Source organism: Ovis canadensis, chromosome 16 (genome assembly GCF_042477335.2).
Source record: "Ovis canadensis isolate MfBH-ARS-UI-01 breed Bighorn chromosome 16, ARS-UI_OviCan_v2, whole genome shotgun sequence".
NCBI lineage: Eukaryota > Metazoa > Chordata > Mammalia > Artiodactyla > Bovidae > Ovis > Ovis canadensis.
The window spans coordinates 66834968-66854853 of record NC_091260.1 but is presented as its reverse complement, the minus strand read 5'-3'; the positions used below and the strand labels follow the sequence as shown (position 1 = coordinate 66854853).

General features: G+C 36.4%; 1 protein-coding gene across 3 annotated transcripts in view; it reads right to left on the bottom strand.

Annotated features, from left to right (window-relative positions):
* The window catches only part of CDH18 (cadherin 18), a 1279339-nt gene that overhangs the window by 420995 nt on the left and 838458 nt on the right, over window positions 1–19886 (bottom strand). For all 3 annotated transcript variants that reach the window (XM_069556587.1, XM_069556586.1, XM_069556588.1), the window contains one exon: window positions 4512–4995. In XM_069556587.1, coding sequence (XP_069412688.1) covers window positions 4512–4739 — 228 coding nt within the window. In that variant the 5' untranslated portion in view covers window positions 4740–4995. The remainder of the gene's footprint in view (window positions 1–4511; window positions 4996–19886) is intronic.

Below are 19886 nucleotides of genomic sequence, written 5' to 3'. Positions count from 1 at the left end.
CAAATTCACACTTCCATAAAAGAAATGTTTGATGGCAGAGATTTTTGTATCAATAATTTCAAATAATTATTACAACCATTAACAGGACTACAAAATGCTGTAATTTATAGAACCCTTTCCAGTGAATTACCACAGTTGAACATTACAATAGGCACTGAGATAGAGTTCTGTGTAAATGAAGATGAAACAGCCCCATAACTGCTTCCAGAGTGTTCACAGTCTACTAGGTGAGGCAGGAACCTTGAAAAGGGGTTCCAAATATTTTCTGTAAATGGTCATTAGTAAATACTTTAGACTTTGCATATATTACTTTATTTCACTGCTTCTCAGTTTTATCATCATAGCTTGAAAACAGCTACATTCAATACATAAATGTGAATCTAGTTGCATTACAAAAAGACATCATGTTTAGAAACTGAATTTGGTTTTGTACTATTTCCATGTATCACCAATAATACCTAAAATTTTTTAATAGTTATTGTTATCTATTATGCAAGCAACACCAGCACAACCACAGACAGTGGTTTAACTGACAATCGAAAATAAACCAAACTTTATAACATGCTTGAATTAGAAATCTGAAACAGTATTTCTCAGTGTTCAGTTCAGTTCAGTTCAGTCGCTCAGTCATGTCTGACTCTTTGTGACCCCATGAACCGCAGCACACCAGGCCTCCCTGCCCATCACCAACTCCCAGAGTTCACTCAGACTCACGTCCATCGAGTCCGTGATGCCATCCAGCCATCTCATCCTCGGTCGTCCCCTTCTCCTGCCCCGAATCCCTCCCAGCATCAGAGTCTTTTCCAGTGAGTCAGCTTTTTGCATGAGGTGTCCAAAGTACTGGAGTTTCAGCTTTAGCATCATTCCTTCCAAAGAAATCCCAAGGCTGATCTCCTTCAGAATGGACTGGTTGGATCTCCTTGCAGTCCAAGGGACTCTCAAGAGTCTTCTCCAACACCACAGTTCAAAAGCATCAATTCTTCGGCACTCAGCCTTCTTCACAGTCCAACTCTCACATCCATACATGACCACTGGAAAAACCATAGCCTTGACTAGACGGACCTTTGTTGGCAAAGTAATGTCTCTGGTTTTGAATATGCTATCTAGGTTGGTCATAACTTTCTTCATGTTACATGTAAGGAAATCAAAGACACTCACCAGTTGTAATACAGATAAAAAGAAGAGAAGTCGTAACTCAGACTCCGCTGTTTACTTAGTAATTCTCATTATCTCATGAAAGCAATGAGTCTACCCTAATGATGGGTGTCATACACAGCCTGCATTTTAGGATGCGTGTGATATTTTATATAAAAGTAAATTCTTAGTTATAATGGGATTCATTTAGCTCTGTTCAATTTTTAAAAAATAAAAGACAATGATCTATATTAGTTATTATATAATTTTTGGAAAAGAGAGAAGACTTTTGTTGTAAAGCTATAATAACATTACCATATAGGATTTTTTCTGGGAAAAAGGACTTACTAACAAATGTGCTATTATAGCTTCCTGACCCTAAACTTTCAAGTATTTAAAAAGATCTTTAATAAATCAGGGAGATCAAATCCAAGATATATAGATAGATAGATACGTAGACACGCACTACACATAATAATTTTGGTATTTAATTTCTCATGGTTTTTACATTCTGAAAAAAGTATGAATTGTCAATTACACATACCTGTATATATGTATAATGGCATATATTTAAAGTGTAGATGCTGTATACCTAATATATGTGTGTGTGTATATATATACATGTATATATATACTATTTACCATTAGAAATTTCCTTACCCTTATTTTAAAAAAAACTCTTAGTAGTGAGTAATATGTATTGACCAATGTCAATAAAATAAGTTCCCTTGTAATAAATCCAATCATTGACTAACAAAACTCAAACAAAATTTTAAAAAATATAAAAGAAGTTGGTAAGTATCAAACAGTTTGGCTTGAGCTCTGGCAGTTTCAGATGTTTTGTAATGTGAAATATAGAAATAGATATACAAAATTATAATCCAGAGCTTAAGGATGATGGAAACAAAATTATAATGTAGAGAATATATTAATAACAGAACTGTATTGTATGATTATTATTTTATTTTTGTTGACAAAAATCCTGTGGACATTTCTGTGTCAGAGAGGGGTAAAGGAGATAATTTTCAGATCTTTGGATGTGTTCCCTTCTCATGATCATAGAGACTGTAATGATTTTATCTTCTACTCAGGAACACTTTGAAAATATATGGCTGGTTCATTATGAATGTATTCATATGTATGTAATAATGCATTTACTTTATTTAAATATAAATTATTTTCTTTAATAAAAATAATGGGACAGCATCATGTGTATTGTTGAATACACAAGTACATGTGTAATGTTAGACATTGAAAGTTTTTTTTTTTTAATTTTCACAATCACGTATGTATGTATATATGTTTGTAGGGGGTGATGTATGAGGGGAATGAGCCTGTACAATCAAGTTAGATTGCTCACAAAGGCAGATGAATATTGGGAAAGAAGATTATGAGTAAAGGGATACAAGTCAGATACAGAATAAGAGGACCATACCTTAAGGGTGTGACCCTTTAATTTGTCTGTTAATACTACAACTAGAATGGACCCCGATTTCTGCAGAACCTTCACAAAGGAACAGTTTCCCAGCCCTCACCACCTCCTGGTGGCTCACAAGCTCTCAACCATATGTTCTCTGGTGCCCAAGCCCAGAAAGATTATTTGTAGCTAAACTACTGATTGAGATTCCATCTTTTACTAAAACCATCAAAAACTGAGAAGCTATCTGATCTTTCCCTTCTTCTTTCTAGCAAATTGTATTTTGATTCTTAATTAAACTAAAATGACAAAAAGTAAACAACAAAATATTTTAACATATATATATTTTTTCCTTTTGGAATACTCCAAAAAAGAAACATTTTTCTGTTCCTTCCCCCACCCCCTCCTTTTGAAGGAGTGAAAGGGTTATAGAAAAAAGATTTTGAAGTTCATAACAAAAATAACTTTACAGTAATTCAATTTATTATGTTTTTACTTTTAGTATACTTATTTCCATTTACTATATGGAATACACCATAGGGAAAATGCATAGAATGAAGATAAGGGGTTTTTCTTCTTGTTTTGATATGCATATCAGAGAATGATAGATTTGTTCCAGATCGTTTTGTGCTTCATATTCTGACTCCATAGCTCCTGCCTTGTATGGAAAACACAGCTGCAACTCAGTTCCTGTTGGATGAGAGGTGGAACAGATGGCTGTGCTCCTGCACTGCCTACACATTAGGGAAGCACCCTGGCTTTGGATGGAGTACTATTTCTTTTTTTTTTTTTTTAGCACTAACAGTGCTAAAGTGAAAATAAATAGTCAAGCAGGGAGATAGAAGTCACGGAGCCTGGTGATTCATTTCACATAGTCCAGGTTCAATGCATGATACAGGATGCTCAGGGCTGGTGCACTGGGATGACCCAGAGCGATGGTATGAGGAGGGAGGTGGGAGGGGGGTTCAGGATGGGGAACATGTGTACACCCGTGGTGGATTCGTGTTGATATATGGCAAAACCAATACAATATTGTAGAGTAATTAGCCTCCAGTTAAAATAAATTTATATTAAAAAAAAAAAGGGAGCCTGTAGTCATGAAGATTCTACTGCTGTGCTTGCTTCTTTTCCCATAGGTACTGAACCAACCTAAGTGTGGCTGCTTGCCAGCCATCAGTAATTTATCAGAAGACTGTCTCCCCACTTCCCATGTTCTTCTTTACCCTGGAGCTTGATAACACGTGCTTAAACTCCCCCTTATTACTGAGCGCACAATTTCCTAAAGGGTTTGATCAGCCATTAAATTATCTTGTCTGTATATCTAAGAGAAAGGAAAGCTGGTGTGAAGTTCCTGATCATTTTATCAGCTTCATTCTTTGGGGATTTTAACAAAACCTGTACATTGAGTACATATTTAATCTATATTTAAAATATATTACTATGTATATGGAAATTAATTTGGAGATTCGATAAATATCCATGTGCTTATAAAGGCTGACAAATTCAACTACAACCTTTGTAACAATTAACAAAAATATATTAGAAGTCATAGATTTTCTTAGCTTTATGTACAACAGTAGTAGATTAAAAAAAAATCTGTAAATACCAATGCTCCAAGAAATGACATGGTGAATTCTAATACACCTTCACAGTATAAAGACAAAATTACTGAATTGTGTGTTTAAAGTGTTTACATTTTACATGAGAGAACAGAAAGAGTGATACTCTGGAAAGAAAATTCAGTCTAGTACGTATGAACTGATGTTTATGGAGATGTGACATGCTTGGCAATGTTCATTTTTTATAATCATTATTTCAAAATGTTCAGAATAAGAAATAACGTTCTATAACATAATTCACTTGATGTTCCATATCTCTTCAAATCCAACTCCAGCTCCACCCTCATCGCACCCCTCAATTTCCCAGGAGAGGAAAAAACAAACAATAAACAAAAACTTACTTTTCCAACATACTGTGGATCTGGTCCCATATGTTCTTCTAAAACAAAGAACTGATTCCAAACCCACCCCCTTTTGGGACGGTGGTGGACTTCAGTTTCACCTTCGATGTGTTTGGTTTGGTTTCTGGTCCCCTTGATGGAGCTGTGGTGAGTGGTCCCATAACACCTCTGCACAAAACAGAGACACACCAGGACTGGGCAGATGCAGGAGGTACTCGTAATTTTCATTGTAAGATAACTTTCCAGTTCACAGCCTTCTTGACTTTCCTTGTCAGCTACAAATGCCTAGTGAGCATTCGAGAGAGAAGCCAATGCATCTTCTGGAAGGACAGTCCTAAGAAAATTGTTTAGCATGTCCATGATTTAACAGCCCATCGGGGAAAAGTCAGGCTGCATTTACATCCTGAAACACTTGGAGAACCAAAGCCGTAGTTGTGTGATTCTAAGTCTTCACAGCAGGTGAACAAGGGCAACCATTTTCTACCTGATAGAAAGAAAATTATATACATTACAAAATATGGCAATTTTAAGTATTTGCTCAGAATACAAATTATACTGTTTTGCAGGGTGATGCTGATAGGCAAAGAATATGTTCAAGTTCTTTAGGAAATAAACACAAGCATACACAGTCATTCTTAAGTCTGTGCATGGTATTTTTACACGGGCATACATATTTGTATTTTAAATCCCAACTTTATATATATACACAATTATTTAAAACAACAGAAATATAGTCCTAGAGAGATTGAAAATTGACCATGAACATGTGCCTTACAAAATGTGACTTATTAGGGACTCCACACTAAGTGCAAATTTTTAATTTGTTTTTTTGTGTTTATCTTGCTTTTGTTAGATGTAATACAACTTAATATAAATCAATCACCTATTACATGTGACTCACAGAACTTCATGGAATATTCCCTCAGGTTGAAAATATTTCACAAACCATCACAGCAATCAAGCAGGTACTTAAGATCTTTAGTAAGCAAAAAAGAAGAAAGAAGATGGCTGAAAAACATGCATGCTATTGAAAGCCATTCCACATCTGGTATAAGATTAGCACAACTAAACAAGTACGAATATCAATGACTGAATACTAGCTTGCTTGGGTTTTAGTAGGCCTGTAGATAATACTGTAGAATGTGGTCTTCACCTTCAGGCAAGAGAGATTCAAGCTTAGAATGACACTACACATAATTCTAGCAGCTATGCAAAGCGAGGTACGGAAAAAAAAGATGGTGGCAAAAAGAACAGAGGAGGAAATACTTTGCTTTTCAAGTAAAGAATGCTGAGGACTTGAAATTCAAAGACACTTGCTCCTTGGAAGAAAAGCGATGACCAACCTAGACAACATATTTAAAAGCAGAGATATTACTTTACCAACAAAAGTCCATCTAGTCAAAGCTATGGTTTTCCTAGTAGTCATGGATGGATGTGAGAGTTGGACTATAAAGAAAGCTGAGTGCCAAAGATTTGATGCTTTTGAACTGTGGTGTTGGAGAAGATTCTTGAGGGTCCCCTGGAGTGCAAGGAGATCCAACCAGTCAATCCTACAAGAAACCAGTCCTGAATATTCATCGGAAAGACTGATGCTGAAGCTGAAACTCCAATACATTAGCTCCCTGATGTGAAGAACCAACTCATTGGAAAAAACTCTGATGCTGGGAAATATTGAAAGCAGGAGAAGGGGATGGCAGAGGATGAGATGGTTGGATGGCATCACTGACGCAATGGACATGAGGTTGAGTAAGCTCTGTGAGTTGGTGATGGACAGGGGAGCCTGGCGTGCTGCAGTCCATGGGGTTGCAAAGAGTCGGACATGACTGAGAGATGAAATTGAACTGAACTGAGGACTTGAACTTTGGTTTTAGTACAACTAGACAATAAAGTGAAACTTCAGAAACATTTTGGAAAACAAAAGACAGGATTTGGGATGGAAAAGGTTGAGTAAAATTATTAGCTTATTGAAACCACATTAAACTGTGTAGCATGATTTTCTCTATTTGTATATATGTGTGTTTCAACATGTGTTTAGGAAAAAAAAATTTACTCAAGATTATAGCTATTTTGAAGAGTTGACTCATTGGAAAAGACTCTGATGCTGGGAGAGATTGGGGGCAGGAGAAGGGGACGACAGAGGATAAGACGGCTGGATGGCATCACGGACTCGATGGACGTGAGTCTGAGTGAACTCTGGGAGTTGGTGATGGACAGGGAGGCCTGGCGTGCTGCGATCCATGGGGTCACAAAGAGTCAGACACGACTGAGCGACTAAAATGAACTGAACTGATAGCCATTTCACCTAGTAAAAAACATTAGCTGTATCACTTTCTCACTCCATAAAGTTCACCCTTGCAAATCAGAGTAAACCAAAATGTAGATCTAAACGAATTACAATGTGGTTGACATGAAAATATAAATGATTTAAATAACTGAGTATAAGTAATCAATCACAGCATAATTCTTTTTCTCAATTGGAAAAAATGTTGACATGAAGTCGGGGAATGAAAAAAATTACAAGGCCCAGAGCAAGGTGCTTTTCTCTATCAGTATCTCTCCCTATGGGCTTCCCTGGTGGCTCAGATGGTAAAAGAATCCACCTGCCGGGAGACCTGGGTTTTATCCCCGGTTTATGGAGATCCCCTAAAGGAGGGCATAGCAACCCACTCCAGTATTCTTACCTGGAGAATCCCCATGGACAAAGGAGCCTGGTGGGTTACAGACCACGGGGTCGCAAAGAGTCAAACACAACCGAGTGACTAAGCACACATATCTCTTCCCATAATTAGAATTAATAAAGATTCTTACTTCACCAATTGTGCAAGAATTATACTGAATTTGAATTGAAATTTTATTTTAGTTGCTAGAAAATATAAATTGAAATCTGCAATATTGTCAAGGGCAAAGACACACTTTGATTGATTTAAATTAAAATAATTCAAAAATGCTTCTAACACATTGAAAAAAAAGAGTAATACCACTCTAACACCAACATGGTAAGAGCAATGGAAAGAAAGTCCAAAAACAGAGATTTTCTTTTTTTTCTTTTGACAACTTATTTACAATGTGTACTCACATGAAACATCTAATTTTGAGTCTCAGTTTTCTCATTGGTGACTTGAATAATTGATTTGAATAGTCTTCCAGTTTATCTAATACATTATTTGGATCATTTTTAACATTAATTTTTAATTTATCAGAAGTTTCTTAATTTGGGGGACTTTTCTGGTGGTCCAGTGGCTACGACTCCACACGCCCACTGCAGGCGGCCTGTGTTCCATCCTTGGTCAGGGAACTAGATAACTGAGTGCCATAACTAAGCCCCAGTGCAGCCAAATAAATAAATATATATTTTAAAAACTTCCTAATTTCCAACTCATGCATCTCATAAAGGAGACTTTCTTCTTAGAAGTCATGTTGATTAATATATAGAAGGTGTTGCTTTCTTAATGTCTTCACACCATTTGGTGTGATTTTTAAGTGAAATTAACATCTTTGCCCTTTATGCCAAGTTGTTTAACAAAGCATAATTCATGAGTAGAAGGTGAAGAAAGCGGCTTTTGTAAGGCATTACAGATGCATAGAATGAGTGATTTCTCTGCAATAATTTATCTTGTATGACATACCCAAAGTACATAAAGGCAATTTAATGTGCCTATGTATTATTTGTTTCTGAATCTCTATTATGATAATTATGAGAAGCAGTAAGTGAGGCCCCACTGAACAAAAGAGCAAATGTAAACATCACAACTATACTTGTGAAAGTAACTTCATTTACTACACAACGAGAGGACAGAAATCCAAATGTGAAAATTGTCTGTCCTATTTCAAGAAATCCGCTCCTATATAGCTTAGAATTAAAATATGAATAATAAAAACAAACCACTGGTTGAAAACAACACAATAGAAATACTTTACAGCCATTCGTTATTTTGTTGTTGTTGCTTTTTAACTAGCAGCATTCAAACACATTTCCTACTTGCCTGGAACTCTCCAATATATGAAAGGTGATAAACAGAACCCTAAGCATAACACCTAATGGGACCAGATATCTCCTTCTAATCTCTTAGTTAGAACTTGCATCAATGGCATGTGCATATTAATGACAGGCTGCAATACCCTGGAGCAGATGATTGATGGATATAGGGACACATGAGGCATTTTTCATAGCAGTGGTAAATGACTTAAAGGCCAGATGCAGCCATGGTGAACTTAGCAGCCATAATAGAAAGAGTTAGGTGGCAGTTGCCTGAATTAAGGGTCACTTTGGCTGCGTAGTTTCAGTGGCGAGTACCAGTAAGAAACCTTTCTTACTGCCTAACTTCTGTTGGTTCCTGTGCTATGTGGTGCCTTAGTCACTCAGTTGTGTCTGACTCTCTATGACCTCATAGGCTGTAGCCCACCAGGCTCCTCTGTCCATGGGGATTCCCCAAGCAAGAATACAGGAGTGAGTTGCCATGCCCACTTCCAGGGGATCTTCCCAACCCAGGGATCAAACCCAGGTCTCGTGTATTGCAGGCTGATTCTTTACCATCTGAGTCACCAGTTAAGCGCATGAATACTGGAATGGGTAGCCTATCCCTTCTCTAGGGGATCTTCCCAACTCAGGAATTGAATGGGGGTCTCCTGCATTGCAGGCAGATTCTTTACCAGCTGAGCTACCAGGGAAGTCCCTACTGGTTCCTGCTTTTTGCCAAACCTGATTTTTAACACCTTGCACCAATTTTGATGGCTACATAATATTCTTCCAATAAACTGTTTTGTTGCTTTCCTTGGTCAGAGTTGGTTTTTGCTGTTTGATAATGAAAACATTCTCTGATAAATGTCATAATACTGTCAGAATCCCCTAAATATGAATACAGCATTAACTGCACTAATGTGAAATGCAGACTTCTCACCCCACTGCAGTATCTAATTGAGATGATTCAGCTCTGCCTCCAGAAACTAGTACCCTTGCTTCCATAACTACTCTTTCTTCTGTAGTTAAGTTACTGTACTGAGTCATGACCTCTGTACTGAGTCATGACCTCAAATGCTTATTCATCTGTTTATGAGCAGTTTATTCTCTGAGCTTCACACCTGTCATTTATGAATAAAAACTTTCATTGAATCATCTTTAAGCATGCTCAGCTAAATATTTGAATTTATGATTTAATTGCTGAGTATCACTTAAGACTTTTCTTATACTGACTTTCATGAGCATCACCCAAGATTCAGTAATGAGCCATTTACAGATTTTAAGTATAATCATTCCATCAAAGGGCTTTGGGGAAGAGCCATTCTTAAAGAAAAATAACTATCACATTTACTCCATATGTATTGCTTTTAACTTGGGCCTTTGACTGGACTTTCTTTCCTGTTCATTCTCAATTTATAAATCTGGAAACCCAAAGAAGTCTAGAGAATACCTTCTGTTTACTTTTTTTTTCTTAAAGAAGATTTCTTTGGTATTTTTCTTGTTTTGGAAACATCTGTAAAATATACACTGTCAACCTTATTTTATGAATGCATCTTTCTATTTTCTGTGTGCATGGAATTATGTAAGATACCATTTCACATGTTCAAAAAGCCTAGAATTATAATTGCTACCAAATTCTAAGCTTTAGCATCACGTATTACTAGCAGTAATTGATCTGACTTTGCATATTTAAGCAGAAAATGTCAAAGAAGATAAAGCATGATTGAAAGTTCATAATTTTTGGATTTTTTTCATTGCAAATATACAAGGACATCTTAGGTGGAGAAACACAATTTAATGATAATATGATGTCCAGTGGACACAAGGGGGTCTTCTCAGCTGTCAAACCTACAAACCCATTGGGTAAGAAGGCTGTTCTTCTTAAGAATGAGATGCATCTTGAACATGATGCAACTTAACTTTTCAACAGTAAATTATTAAAATCCATTTGCCAGGCAGATTTAAATGTAAGGAAATTTATATTTGCATTCTGGGGTGCTTATATAAAGCAAACGTTACAAAAACTGAACAAAACCTATGTTTCAGTTTAATAAAAATAAATGTACTACCATCTATCTTTGTGCATGTGTATTTATATGTACATATGTATTTACTTATCTATCTACATTCAGGATATTGTGTTCTATGTGTCTTTAGTCTCTCAGTCATGCCCGACTCTTGCGATACCATAGGTTGTAGCCTGCCAGGCTCCTCTGTCCATGTGATTCTCCAGGCAAGAATACTGGAGTGGGTAGCTATTTGCTTCTCCAGGGGATCTTCCCAAATCAGGAATTGAACCCGGGTCCCTCCATTGCGTATGGATTTTAAACCGATTGAGCGACAACCTTAAGTTATCTGTTGGGTTAGTATTTACAGGCAAAACAGCTGTTGCTGGTAAGATGCATTCTCAGATGTAAGTCTGACCCTTTGAACTGTGGTTTCCATCATTTTCGGAATGAGTGATGAATAATACCAGTAGCATTCTCTTGTTCTAAGCCTAGTTCTGAATTTCCAGTGATTCTGGCTTCTGAATTTTGGTTTTACCTACCTGTCCTCTAGAAATAGCAATCCACTGCAGTATTCTTGCCTGGAAAATCCCATGGAGAGAAAAGTCTGGCAGACTACATTCGATTGGCTTGCAAAGAGTCGGACACGACTTAGCAACTAAAACATCACTGCCATTTTCAATTTTACTATTTTTTCCATTAGTGTTTTAATCCTCCTTAATTGATAAGTTATCTGATTAGTAATTAATTTTACTTGTCTCCTTAAGTGTCAACTTAAACAGCTCTTGTTTATAGTCAAAATGCAAATACTCATTAATCATATGACATTGTAGAGAACTTCACCTAAATCAGTTGCAAGTTTTATTTCCAGGTTGGCTCCCAAATCAATCTTTTCAATTTCAATTTGTCCATTTCAGGATATAGTCCTTCACAGTCCCAAGATTTGCATATGATCAACTGCGTTTACTTAAAACATATATATTTATTTTATATTTAAAATATGTGTATTTCAGAGGTAAAGAACAGACTTTTGGCTCAGTGGGTGAAGGAGAGGGTGGCATGGTTTGAGAGAATAGCATTGAAACATATATAATACCGTATGTAAAACAGATAACCAGTGAGAGTTTGATATATGACACAGGGCACCCAAATGAGTGCTCTTACAACCTGGAGGGATAGGGTGGGGAGGGAGGTGGGAGGGTCTTTCAGGATGGAGGAGATACATGGAAGCCAATGGTCGATTCATAATGATGCTTGGCAAAAAAAAAAAAAAGAAAAAAACACACACAATATTGTTAAGTAATTATCCTCCAACTGAATAAATAGATTGAAAAAAAATTTTAATGGGCTTTCCTGGTGGCTCAGGTGATAAAGAATCTGCCTGCATTGTAGGATACTGGGTTCAATCCCTGGGTGGGGAAGATCTCCTGGAGAAGGGAATGGCAACCCACTTTAGTATCACTGTCTGGAGAATTCCATGGACAGAGGAGTTTGGCATGCTGCGGTTCATGGGGTCACAAAGAGTCGGACATGACTGACTAAGCATACAAATATAAAATACGCTTTAAATAGTCTTAAAATGTGAAATATTAATTTAAGTTTCATAGAGATGGTGTTAAACCCACTACGCACTTGTAGGCATTACTTTCTCACATGGTTAATTCAATTTTCTTTGCCGTAAAAGCCTTATTCCCCAAACCCCATTTAGCAAAACCTATCTTTTGTAGCCTGGATTAAACGGTGTTTCTTTATAAAGACTTCTCTATTTGAGGAGACAATTCTCTTCAGGTCTTTTGTGTTTCTGCACATTTTCTGAGCAAGAGGCATTGACAGCTTTGTTTCATTTTATTTTTTCAAGGATGTTATATAGCAAACACTCTTGGAAGAGACAGAACCTTCTTTGGGGGAAGCAGGTAGATTTATTTTCTGACAATTATAAAGATCATGTCTTTATCTAGGTAAAAGCTTGGAGAGGTGTGTTACTAGATCCTTTAGGAGACAGGGGATCACAAAATTCAGGGGTCCTTAGCTGTGACCCAAATATACTATGTGTGCATTACGTAGCTGGCTGCTTCCTCTTCCCCCATGGCATGCAAGGACAATGGAAACTCATGCTTTCTGCTGTGCTGTAATAAAGCCTTTGATCCAGAGCTTTCTGTGTTCCTCCAGCATCTATAAAACTGTGGCAACCTAACTTATTAACTTGAAAATACAGTAACATCTCAAATTCTTCACTTGAAAGTCACGATATCATAGTTTAATGTAATCACTTGCTCCTCTGAATTTCTATAACATTTATCTAATTCCTTCTTACTTTTGCAAACCACTATTCTATTTTTTAATGTAGGTGCTATTTTTTTCTTTGAATCAGATTTTTTATAGTTCTCACACCATGTTTTATGTATTTTGTATTTTCCATCTCCTGTACTGGTTAGTGAAGTACCTTACATATTGTAGACAATAAGTAATTATTTGTTGAGTGAGGTAATAAATACATAGGAAACAGACAAATTAGTTCAGGGTTTGTATAGCAAGAATGGTGTTAAAATTCCAAGTTTCAACTTAGAACATTTAATTATAATAATGTGTTACAAAAGATAAAATATACTTTGTGTGCTATGATGTGGTTCACATACTTTGTTTCTTACTTAAAACTTGTCACAATCAAGGAAGTGAAAGTACTGTACTGGATAACACAGTTTCATTTCATCAATCAAATCCTAATTTCTCACTAAGTTAAACAGAGGAAATTAAGGAAGTCATTCAAATATGGAACTAAATGTGCATGAGTAAACTTTGCAAAGGCATATACTCTATGCTACTATGAGCAATATTTTATTCACTATATATAGATTAAATATGTATATGAACATTCCTACTATGTTGGCATACACACACACATATATACATATTGGAGACCATTTACATTGTTGCTATTCTTCTCTCTCAAGATAAACTTCATTATTTTTAAATTAATGCAAACATGTTTATGTAGGGTTTTATTATTTCATACATTCCAGAAATTATGCATAGAAGTAGGAAGAGCAATGTCCTGAAAGGATATGCATAAGTAAAATGATATTCACAATATTGTTTGATTTGGCTGCAACCGTTAATATCATAGAATTATTCCCAGTTTTCAGGCTGCTGATTCTAATCTTCCTAATACATAGCAAAGTTATTCAAAAAATTAGAAAACAATAATAGAAGAAAGAAAATGGTATCCAATGTAATATTTCCTTGCTTATCTGTATTTGTCAGAGTGATCAATATTTTGAATTTCCTCACATCTTTGAAAAGTACTTCTACCTGTCTTACTATTTTTGTGTTTTATGTTCTTGTATGTATGTGTGCATTTCATATAATAGGGTTTCATGAAATTAATTTTAAAATGATTATTTGGTTTGATTTAAAGCATCAAAAAATACTAAAGGAATCCTACTGGCAGAGAGACTCAGAGTGGCTTCACTATCGTATGCCAGACTTAAGTCTCTTAACCTCACTTCCCTGGGGTAATAAAAAAAGACTATATTTCTTAGCCTCACTAGTAACTGAGTATGGTCCAATTCCTGAATTCTAGTCAATGGAATATAGGGACAAGAACTCTGTTAACTGTCTAGGAAATTTCCCTAGAAGGCTGTTGATATAGCCTACCCAATCCCTCCATCTCGCTACAAGAATCCTGATTGTGACGTCTGGAGGCCCCACTTGGATCATGAAAATGAAAGCCATAGCCTAGAGACAAGAGGAACCAAGCAACTTTATCCCGGAGAACACCGAAGAGCAAACTGCCGAGTGAGCCCTGGGCTGCCTCTCTGAGCTCAGTTAAGAAAGTATTCCAGTCTGTGTAAAGCCGCGACTATTTCATGTTTCTGTTACACAGAGCTGACCATAACTCTGATTTAACAACTACTAAGCTGAAACGGTGTATTCTCCATGGCTTTGGAGATGAAGGAGGGTTTGGGAAATAAAATACAGAGGAAGGAGAGAAAGGAAAGGAAAATAAGAATAAAAACATGGGAAGATGATGCAGGGCAGTCTATTCTAAACGCCAGTGAACTTATTTTTTGGAGGAAATCTTCTCTGCATTTTTTGATCACAGTCTGAAAATGTACAGGTCTTGCTTTTCACTGTTTTTCCTCTGAAGTCAGAAGGCGTATGTTATGCCTTCACTGTGTCATTCCCAGCATATAGCACTACGTGATGCAAATAGAAGGAGTGACAAAGGGCTCCCACAATGCTTCTCCCTTTGAAATCTACCCTCCAGCTATACTTCATCTCCTCAAACTCTTGCTTGAAATTCCTTCATGCCTTTGCTTCACTTACAGAATAGAAAAAAAGGAAAAACTTCACAAGAAATTCATGACTTGCCAATATCTGAGGCAGTTCCACTTCTCTTCTCATCTTTACTGTCTGCCCTGGAAAATCCACAACCCATCCATATTTTACCATGTTCACCATATCATAGTGGCTCAGCAGTAAAGAATCTGTCTGCAATGCAAGAGATGCAAGAGACCTGGGTTTGATCCCTGGGTTGGCAAGATTCCTTTGAGGAGGAAATGGCAACACACTCCAGTACTCTTCCCTGGAAAACCCCATGTACAGAGGAGCCTGGCGGGCTACAGTCCCTGGGGTCACAAGAGTCAGACATGACTTAGTGACTAAACGACCATCTCCTGACTAGGCTGCGCTCCTGCTAGCTTTTATGCCTCTGTATGTGCTGTTTCTTCTAAATGAAAAGTCCATGACATTCTTTTAATATCCAGCAAATCACCAGGTCCCAAGTGAGTTTTCAGAGACCGTCACCATGTTGCCAAGGTCCCCTGTTCTCTTTATAGTCATGAAAGAGCTCAGAATTTGCCACTCCAAAATATGCCACTCAGACATACAGATTAAGTTAAAGGCACTTGAAAATCACCAGATGCAAAAAGCATACCTTGACTTTCCTAAAAGTAGGAGATAAAACTCAAATAGAAGAAATGCCCTCTTTAATATAAAAGGAAAGAAACATTCTCACCAAACTGGGAAGTGGAGACCAAGAGAAATCTGTATAAAGAAAACTTGCTAAATTAACTCATAGCTTTCTAGTCACTTCTCTACCTAATTCACTAAGTAGCCCAAACAGCTTTTGCCTTGTCACTTTTTCACAATTTGTTACTCTTTGTCCAACTCAGTATATAAATATCAGCTCAAACTGCTTCTTTGGATCTTAATTTCCTTAAGAGGATTCCCATGTCACAAAAAAAAAAAAAACACAACCCAAAAACCTTCTATTAAATAAACGTATATGTTTTTCTTTTATTAATTGGTCTTATTTCAAGAGCCCCAGTCAAGAATCTAAAAGGTAAATGGAAAAAAACATTTTTCTTCCCCTAGAGTCATATTAATTACATGACTTACACATTTCTGGTCTTCCAGAAAAGACTAGAACCTCCTATCAGGTGCAGGCAGTCAAGACTCAGTTGAGTCAATGAACAAACAATCAAATGAAAAAAACGAAGCCAGGTTTGTGCTTCTATCAGTTTTGAGTGTCCCATGTACTACTCATGTGTCTTTAGCCCAATATTCTCATATGTAAAATAGGTCCAATAACTCACAAAAGCTCTGTGAGAATTAATCAAAGCTGTGAACACAGCCAAGAGTGCACAGAAGACTCAGTTAAAATCTACCATCACTTCTGGGAAAATAAAGTATATGGTTCAGTAGCATATTCCTTATATGATATAATATATGTAATTTGCAGGTATTATTGGAATTATTTGCTATGATTCAGATAACAATGAAATATTTTAATTATAATTTGGATTTTATATTTTGGGGAAAGAAATTAAAGCAAACACTAAGAAACAACAGTGCTTGCATACTGACTTGATAATGAATATTTAATACTTGTGTGCCTTTTCTTAGAGCTCTTGTTTCTATTCATATAATATATGGTACATGTGTAATTTTAAAAAAGAGCTTCCCATATGTTCTGAAAAACTTTTTTGAAAGCACACATTCTATAAAGTAACTACATAAATGCTTCAAATTGATGCACACCCAAAAAGATACTTAATGATGGGTATAATAAACCGACAATAAAATTGAAAGAATTTAAATTTGCTCTACTATATTTTCTTCAACCATTTCCACAGTAAACTGGCTTATCTCTCCTAATAAAAAGTAGGACTATGAGCCTCCCTTCTTTGGAATATTTCAATATCTTTAATTTACATGAATATTTGTGGCTTTAATTAAAACACAGTATATAACACCTTGATTCCAGTTTGTAAGAAAATGTTGTTAAATTTTTTAGCATGCCTTATATACATCAAAGTTCCATGTAAAATACGAAGTCAAATGAACTTTTAATTTAAAACTGCATTACACATAGCTTTCTTTAGAAAATATAAATCTATAGGAACCATAATATTGCTTGACTCTGAGATATTACACTTCTGAATTCTAAGTAGTGAGAAAATGTGATAAAATGTCCTGAAAAGAAAAAGACGTGTGCTATGTTTTTATATATACATAAGATCTTATGTTCACAGGGCCTGATAATTAAAATAGTTTATATTTCTATTCAGGTCCAAACTTACCTTCTCAGTCATAATCTTACCAACACAGCCAACTTTTACATCAAATCATAAGCCTGTTATACCTGCTAGGTGACAATTCGTAGTTGTTTAGTCACTAGGTTGTGTCTGACTCTCTTGGGACCCCAGGGACTGTACCCGGCCAGACCCTCTGTCCATGGGATTTCCCAGGCAAGAATACTGAAGCGGTTGCCATTTCCTTCTCCAGGGGACCTTCCCAACCCAGAGGTCGGCCCACGGCTCCTGCCTTGGCAGGTGTGTTCATCACCGCTGGGACACCAGGGAAGGTTTAGGAGACATTGTAACCCAAGACTACCGCATATATGCTATCTGCATGTGTACTGGTGTCAGCAGAGATTCACGGACTCCAATCCTAAATGGTTCTCAGTGTTCCTTTATCCTCTTGCATGCCATAAATCATGTTATCCATACAACTTTTCTAATTATGACCCAATTGTCAGTTTTCACACCATACACTTAAACTGGGTAACAGATCAAGAAAGCACTTTCTCATAAGTCATACCCACTAAAACTCTATAATCTATATGGTTAATTATAGTAGTTTGAATGTACAACGTTTGCCCACATACTTTTGGAAGCTTTAACAACTTTAGCACTCAAAAATTTTATATGCATCCTTTAAACACATGCAGTCTCTGTCTCCTCAAGTTGCAATTCTTACCACTGTGCATGGCTTAGGCACTTCCTTTTCTCTGCACCCACACAAAACACACTGCAAACAACTTTTCTTTTACTATAAAAATTTATCACATCTTCTTGTTTCTTCACACTAGACTGTCAACTTTCAAAAACAAGAAGGATATCCACTTTCATTTCTCAAATATTTGGAGCAGGGTGGGCATAAAGAAACAGGATTAAATGAATTTCTAAATCATATGATGACAGATATCAACTTAATCTGCTGCTGCTGTTGTTGTTCAGTTGCTAAATCATGTATGACTATTTGCTAACCCATAGTCTGTGGCATGCCCAGAATTTGTTCAAATTCATGTTCATTATGTCCGTTTTGTATTCAGTAAAAAAATTTTAATCAACTTTCAATACATGAAAATTCCTATACTGTGGTTTTACAGGATAGCAAAATTTAAAAATTGAAACTAAAGATAGTCCATAAAGCAACAGGAGACTGAGAAGATAAATAGAACATATGTAAATAAGCTCAAATTCCACGTTGCTGAAAAGAATTGTATGCTACATTATAATGCACAAGTTCATTCTCATATTTTCTTATTATTTGATTTTCACAGTAATCCTATAAGGTAACTGGAAAGTGATAAGGTATTTAACAATGTGTGAATAATATGCAAGAAGAGTTGAGATGAGAAACAGTATCCTCCATATTTGAAAGACTTAAGGAAGTTTTATGAGAGGTTTCAAGGGTTTCACTTATGGATTTTGATTTTAAATATTCAATTATTTTAATCAGTCATTTATTTTATTTAATATTTAGAAAAGATATTGACCCTCCATTAATATTCACTGCTCTAAAGCTGGAGATGTTAATTTACTAAAAAAGATTGTCATTATATTATGCTTAAAAAGTAAACAAATACACAAATAGTTTTTAGATATAAATATATACTATGGCAGGAAAACCACACGAAAAACATCAAGGTGTTTTAAGGCAAGTGAGTTTAGCAGTTTTAGGCAAGAAGTTCGAAATGAATGGTCAGAAAGAAGGCCTCTCCTGTGGGCCTGACATTTGAGAATAGACCTGAATTACTTTAAAAAAAGGAAAATCACTCCAGACCAAGAAAACAGTGGACACAAAGGTCTTTAGTTGGAGATGAGTTTATAATGAACAAAAATGTGAAACCCAGCTGTGCTCAAATGTAGAGGAGCTGAGACTGGAAAGAAGTGAGCACAGCATCAGAGACAGAAGGAAGAGCACCAAGGACCTTTACGACAGTGAAATTCTTAGGTCTATTTATTTATTTTTAGCTTTCTGGGGCAGAGTAGACTGCTCATTAAGAACATGGGGCTTATTATTATTGTAAAGCACACAAACACTAGCTCTCCCTCTTATCAAATTTTACCATATAGTATTGTTACCATATAGCATTGTTCCTGTAGGTACAATATGATACAAAGTTCTAGAACTTTCCACTTTTCATGACTGAAATCTTTTAGCCATCAGTCCATAGCTCTCCATTTCCCCCTCCTCAAGCCCCTGACATCCACCATTCCTTTCTTTTTTTTTCTTTTTCTTTTTTCCCGGATTTGTTTGACTGCTTTGAAAAGGGAAAAACTGAAAGTCTTTTGCTAAGTCATGTCTTATTCTTTGTGACCCCATGGACTGTAGCTCACCAGACTTCTCTGTCCATGGAATTTCCCAAGTAAGAATACTGGATTGGGTTGCCATTTCCTCCTCCAAGGTATATTTCCAACCCAGGGATCGAACCTGCCCCTTCTGCATTGGCAGATGGGTTCTTTACCACTGAGCCACCAGGGAAAACCTTTCATGACAAGAGTTTGTTTCCACCTCTTGGCTATTGTGAATAATGCTGCAGTCAGCATGGAAATGCAGCTATTTCCTTCTGACAGTATTTCCATTTCTGTTGGACATATACCCAGAAAGGAGACTGCTGTATCATATAGGGGTTCTATCTTTAATTTTTTGAGAAATCTGCTATTGAGAAACTGTTCTCAATAGCACCTGGACCAATTTACATGTCTAGATGGTCATAAGGGGCCCCTTTCTCCCCATCTTGGCCAACACTGATTATTTCTTGACATTTGATAACAGCCATTCAAACAGGTGTGAAGTGGTATTTCACTCTGATTTTGATTTGCATTCTCTGATGATTAA